Below are 6,322 nucleotides of genomic sequence, written 5' to 3' on the forward strand. Positions count from 1 at the left end.
CGACCTCCCCCCCAACATGCCCTCACTCTCCTATTACCACAGGCTCCGGGTCATAACCTTTTCTGTGGCATTTGGCGATTCCGGAACCCTTTGATTAGTGCAATATTTACATATTTCTCGGTGGAGAGGGCATTCTCATGTCGCCGACACTTGAAGTGTTGTAAATGTGTTTGGCCTTTTGCCTGGATTGTCGAGCAGAGCTCTACTGTTCTGTGTATGCGAGTGTGTGTGTGTTTTAAGTATATTTAGACCCCCCCACACACTCACACGCTCACACACTCACACACCCCCACACGGTACAAGTGCCATTTGGTCTGGGTTGGCGTTTGATGTGGCCCTTGTTCTCCTGAAGATGGTAGTTTAGTAACTATTAGAGCAAAATGCTGCACTCTGGTGGCAGGCTCAGATCATGCCCCCTGACACAGACACAACAGAGGCCTGTACAGAGGCAAGAGACACATAGGAGAGCTAGTCTGAAGAGACGATACAGACATGTTTACAAAGTAGAACAACAGCAAAGAGCACTGAAGATGTGCCCTGAGGCTGTGAGTGTGAGCTGTGAGGTATACTGTACATACAGTAATACTAAGGTCTGAGCTGTGTATTGTAAAGGGAAACGTGATCTCTGTGGGGTGAAAAGAGACTGTATGATTACAAACATTTAAAAAATATATAGGCCTAATGAGTTGTATCCACAGGTGGAACTAGTACACCAGGGTTCCCCAACTGGCGTCCCGCGGGCCGAATATGGCCCGCTGGTGGTTTTATTTGGCCCCTCAAGGTTTCTGAGCAAATTTTTATTTATTCTTCGTTGGACATAAAAGACTGTAAAAACTCCAGGAAATCAGCCCCAAGTGATTAAATTTTTTATCACATAATAGAGACACGTGATCGTAAACAAATGTTTTAGTCAAATATTATATGTTTGGGCTTCTTGAGGTCAATTTGCAGTCTACAAATTATTTGTAATTATGTTCCGGCCCGCTGACCATCCGCTCAAGAGAAAATCTGCCCGCGGCTGAATCTAGTTGATGATCCCTGTAGTACACTCTAAACTGCAAAAACTGCATGCCCGCATTTCACAAGTTTATTCAAGTTCAAATGGATAAATCTATTCAGAAGGCACATATCATATCAGTCATCAAAATGGAGTCTGCTGCCTGAAGGTTGATCCTCTCTCCTCTTTCTCTTTCCCGTCAGTGAGACAGAAAGCAGAGATGTCAGGGAACAGGTTTCTCAGTGAGTGTTGCCTGCATGGCCGTCATGTTGGGCGGTCGCTCTCAGTGACTGATGAGGGGGAAAGTGACAGGCAGCTGCTGTCTCTCTGTCTTTCCACCGGCCTGCAGGCCTCGCTGGCAGTAACGTCATGTGCCATGTTCTCCGGGAAAACCTGTCACTCACCACTCAGTCAGTCAGTCCTTCAGTCAGTCAGGTCTCAAAGCACACAGTCACAGGCTAGTACATGAAAAGGACTGGTAAAGTGAGTAGCAGTACTGTCAAGCCCCAGGCAGTCAGTGTGTCTCTGCAATAGGTGGGTGGGAGACTGGGAGTCCATTTTTGAACATCGCCTCAAGTGGACTTTGGGCATAACTAGGCAGAACATCAGAAATAGAAACAAGCTCCAGCTATTTTTCCACATTAAAGGCCCAATGCAGCCATTTTTTAAATCAAATCATTTCTGAGTATTAAGTACCTACTGTGTTCGTTTTCCAATAAAATTGAGAAAAAAAATAGCTTTTTAGCAAAAAAATATTTCTCAGGCAAGAATTCTGCTAGGAGTGTCTGGGAGTGGTCTGAGTGGGGAGGGGAACACTAGCTGTTATTGGCAGAGAGGTTTGGAACACCAATTTACCACCTGGTTATGTCCCCAGGCAAGCCGAAACTTCCGCCAATGCAAACCTGCTGATTAGAAGGTCCTGTGTAGATTGTATTTTCAAACAGCAACTATCAGGAAATAACACAGATCAACATTTATCACACTTTTACAGTGTTAGTTTCATCAGCTGTTATACAATATGATACAAAACACAGGGGAAATTAATTTTGTCTGGACTGGGCCTTTAATCATCAGTGTCAGTAAGCATCTACTTTCAAGTGTCACATGTGGTTAATAAAAAGTTATGGTCAACCCCTAAAAAAGTTATTTTTGTTTCTTCTTAGTCTACCATACTTGCTTCTGAAATATGGTTTATGCCTAATGGAAGTGGGATGTTACTACAAGTCGAAAGTCAGTTCTCAGTATTATAAGAACAGTAGAATAGTGTAGAACAGGGTCGTGTGCATTAAGAAACAAAACAAAAACGTTTTAGAACCTTATGCAACAGTAAACACGAACGAGTGTTTGTTATTGGACAAGTTCAGGTAGTCCTTCCCTATTTTCTTCCATTTGGTGCCTAATGAACATGACCCAGTACCTCTCTGGACCTGTAGGGGAGAGTGGGATAAGTTGAGCAAAATGGGTAAGTTGAGCAACCCTTGTTTCTAAGAAACCATACACAAATGAATGAAATGAATAATATGACCAAATATTTCGGAAGAGATCATCATTTCATGGAGTTTGTGAAGGAAGCAACCACATGGAAAAAGTGGTAAGCAAGTTAGGTCCAAAAAACTGATTTTCACCAAGTCAAATTAATTTATTGTGTTAGAGGTTTCATGTTGCTTGTATCTAAACCAAAGTAGATCATTTTAAGATTGTTTAATACATCAGTTGGGGTCTCTATAAGTTTCAATAAGAGGTTGTAAACCTAGCGTGAAAGTGTATCCTTGTAGCTGTGTGGGCCTTTTATAGTCCAAATGTTAGCCTTGGGGTATGTTGAACCAATGGTTGAGCCAATGGCAAGTTGAGCAAATTGAAGTGTTTTTTTCCAGGTGTATTGCAAGGCATTATTGCTGGAATGATGTGACAGGGCCTAGCCTATGTTGAAAGTGTTTTTAAAAAGTGCAAAGTGTCTGTTAGGTGTTAAGCCTGTGTTACAATATGCTTAAAAGTGATTGTGATTGTGTTGAATTGTGTTTGGGGAATAAAGATATGGTTTTAAAAAGGTAGTGGGAATATTGAATTCAGTACAAAAATGTGTAGGCGTCTTAACTTACCCTGTCCCGGGGCTCAACCTACCCCATACCCGGGGTAACCTGTACCAAGATACCACTTTATTGGACAAGCTATGTTTTCAAAACTGTAATGTTTACATGAATTCTGATTATGTCCAGGGATACACAACAGCCTGAAATATATGTAGATATCTTTGTTAGAAAGAATACTATATTTCCCTTGACGGAGTGATGCTGAATGTAAAAAATCGCGCAACTTACCCCACTCTACCCTACTGCATCAGGAGGCTACAGTATTTCATCTGCAGATCCAAACAAGATGCTGCTCATTTCTATCACATGCAAGCAAGGGAGACTGATGAAACCGGTTGAATGGTGCCATATTTGTGTCTTTAATGTGGACATGATGACATTACATTTTCTGCAACGATGTACAAAACTGTAACAGAACTGAGAAGGCCTCAGATGAGGTAGAGCTTTCACATCGGTGACAGTGAAAACAAAGTCTGAAAATTGTAAAATAAAATAAAACAACTCATGTCTGCTTCTGCGCTGATCATTGTAACTAATAAATACAGATATCAACCAAATACATTTCAAATAATGTAATCTATGGAAAAATTACAACGTAATCAATTACAAATAAAAAGCCAACAGACGCACACACACACAACTTGGAGGCATTGTTAAAAACCCAACCAAATATAAAGAATGACTTCCACCAAGTTCTTTGGGAGGGTACCCATGGCTATCTATTGAACAAGTCCTAATCTTTAGCAAAGAGAGAGAGACTAAAAACACACACTTTATGAAAAATATGTATGCACCTATCATTTTTTAAAACCTTCCATTAGAAAACTGAACTAAGCAGTGAAATACAAACCAAACGCCTAAAGAAACACACATGAAATTATATTTAAAAATCATGGATATCTATAATAGAAGAAGAAGAATAAAAACCAGAGCTGACATTGAACTGGACCACCTTTACCAATCAAAGACTGAATGAAATGAAGACAGTTAAACGTGTTAAAGCAGTAACCTAGTCTAAGTGCACCGGAAATGCCATTTGGTATCTAAACGCTGTAACGGGTTTGGTAAGATTTAAAATACAGACACACACACTTACATACACACACGCACACAAATACTCACTCTCTCACTCCCGCTTGGTCTGTTCATATCTGCTAAGTCACACTTAGGAGTACAAATGTGTATTTTAGGAGTTCATCTTAAAGGTTAATTCTGTACATCATTAGTATTAAGGGCACTAATTATTAAGGACACACTACTTGATAGGCTATATTATCCGTTTCAAGTATTTGACTATCCTCATCTTTAATATCCACATACAGTATGTGTAGGTATATTCAAGCACACTGTTGTATGCATATTCAACCAACCATACCAAGTAACTGATACAGAAATCATTTCATCTTGTGTTCATGTAAAAACTACTACCGAGGTCTCAAAATAGACAGTATTATATCCCATGCCAATAATTCCATATCTTTGAATCCCCCTCCCCAAATATTATTCTAAACAGTTGATTATTATTCACTCTCTTCCTCTCTATCATTGGCTATCTGTCTCACACTTTGACATTTGCAGTGTCTTGTACAGTGCATGTGGCCTTGCGTGTATACAAAGTTTGCTCAAAAAGACTGTCTGACCAACAGTCTGCTTGTCTGAATGAACATGTTGACATCCATGCACCAAAACAAGAATTATTAACTTATTACAGAGCTTCACCTGACCTGGGTTGTGTTCATTAGGCACCAAACGGAAGAAAGTGGACTGAAACAGGGAGGGCCCATCTGGATTGGTCCAATCAACAATGCTCATTTATGTTTTCCGTTGCAAAATGTTTTTGTTGTGTGCCCTAACGAGCAGGACCCAGGTACTTACGTTTCAATGTAATCCAATGGTCATAGGCATGGCTATGAATCCAGGAGGCGCTTTATGAGGGTGAATCCAACTTTGAGAAAAACATCACACATATGGTTACAGTGAAGCCTCTCCTTATGTCGTATATACAGTATCCAAGCATGGCTTTGGTCCTCACTTCATACCAAAACAAGCTTTTATTGCAAAGGAGGTAGTATGCAAAGCATCTAAAGGGAGTCTAATACGCAGAGGTAATCAAGGAGGGGCAAAACAAACACACACAAACACACACCAACACGCACACACACAAGCCGCAACACACACACACCAACTCAATGCTCCCTAAAAGCTATAGACACCTTCCCCCCAAAAAGCCGCTGTTGTGAGGACGAGCTTTAAGGACTATACTCTTATTTACATTTGAGTCATTTAGCAAGTAGAAAGGAGAGTAAGGGCAACTTGAACCAAACAGTCCGACCACTTTGTTCCTGCTAAGAGGTTTCAGTAAGTGGGTCTAATTTGAGGTTGGAGGTGTGGGAAGAGGACTATGCTTGGATCAGAGGGATCAGAAAATGGCCTCCTCTTTTTCTCCTCCCAATAATTGAATGACCGTTAAAACCACACGCTCGTTTATATCCTCCATTAAAAGCTCACACTCTTTTTAATGAGTGGTAAAGTAGGCACCTCCTCTCACACAGTCATTAGCCCTCCATCTCTCTCTCTCTCGTTCTCTCTCTTTAATGGCAGGCCAAACAGCCTCGGAGTCAGACCGTGTAGTGGTCACTTCACTTCAGCCACTCATACTGGACTCATTATAGTGGTGCTGGAGAGGATAGAACACACACACACACACACACACACACACACACACACACACACACACACACAGACACACACACACACACACACACACACAAACCATCTTAAGCTTGTCAAGTTTGCTGCAATCGGAGGGTTAGCTAAGTGTGTTCAGCTCAGTCAGTGTAAGCATCACCAACATGGCTGCTCCATCTTGCCGTGTGTTATTAAGGGATCAGTGTCCTGAGGAATGCACAAAAACATTTAATCACAATCTAAATCAAATGGGTTATAGGGATGTCGCTATGCCACCATGCCATCCTTGCCCATGGGTCCACAGAGGAAAAAAACAGCATTTGGTTGCACAGTGTCTGATTTTTCTTCTCTTCCCAAGAAATAATGTTCTTTCTTTAAACACATTTAAAATAATCCTGGTAATATTTTATCTAAAAGCCCTAGAGGACAATAAAGGTCATTCAAGGGCAATAGGGGTGAGTTCACTCTTATGTCACTCTGTCAGGTGGTGTCGCTAACACAGCTTTCAGGTCTCTCTGCTGTCTTTGGGGAGGGGCTGGGAATATGG

The 6,322-nt window shown here is 41.2% G+C and overlaps 1 protein-coding gene across 2 annotated transcripts in view; it reads right to left on the minus strand.

Moving 5' to 3' along the window:
- Positions 1 to 3,422: 3,422 nt before the first annotated feature.
- LOC311120650 (zinc finger protein 516-like) overlaps positions 3,423 to 6,322 on the minus strand; it is a gene marked incomplete at its 5' end in the record, with an annotated part of 26,048 nt that continues 23,148 nt past the window's right edge. The window contains one exon of one of the 2 annotated variants that reach the window (XM_084195234.1): positions 3,423 to 6,322. This exon is cut by the window's right edge and continues 259 nt beyond it. Coding sequence is in view for 1 of the 2 variants with exons in the window: in XM_084195233.1 (XP_084051359.1) it covers positions 6,256 to 6,322 (67 nt within the window). The other variant, XM_084195233.1, reaches the window with a different exon arrangement.

This window comes from Coregonus lavaretus (assembly GCF_964263955.1).
Source record: "Coregonus lavaretus genome assembly, contig: HAP1_SCAFFOLD_1995, whole genome shotgun sequence".
In the NCBI taxonomy this organism is placed as follows: domain Eukaryota; kingdom Metazoa; phylum Chordata; class Actinopteri; order Salmoniformes; family Salmonidae; genus Coregonus; species Coregonus lavaretus.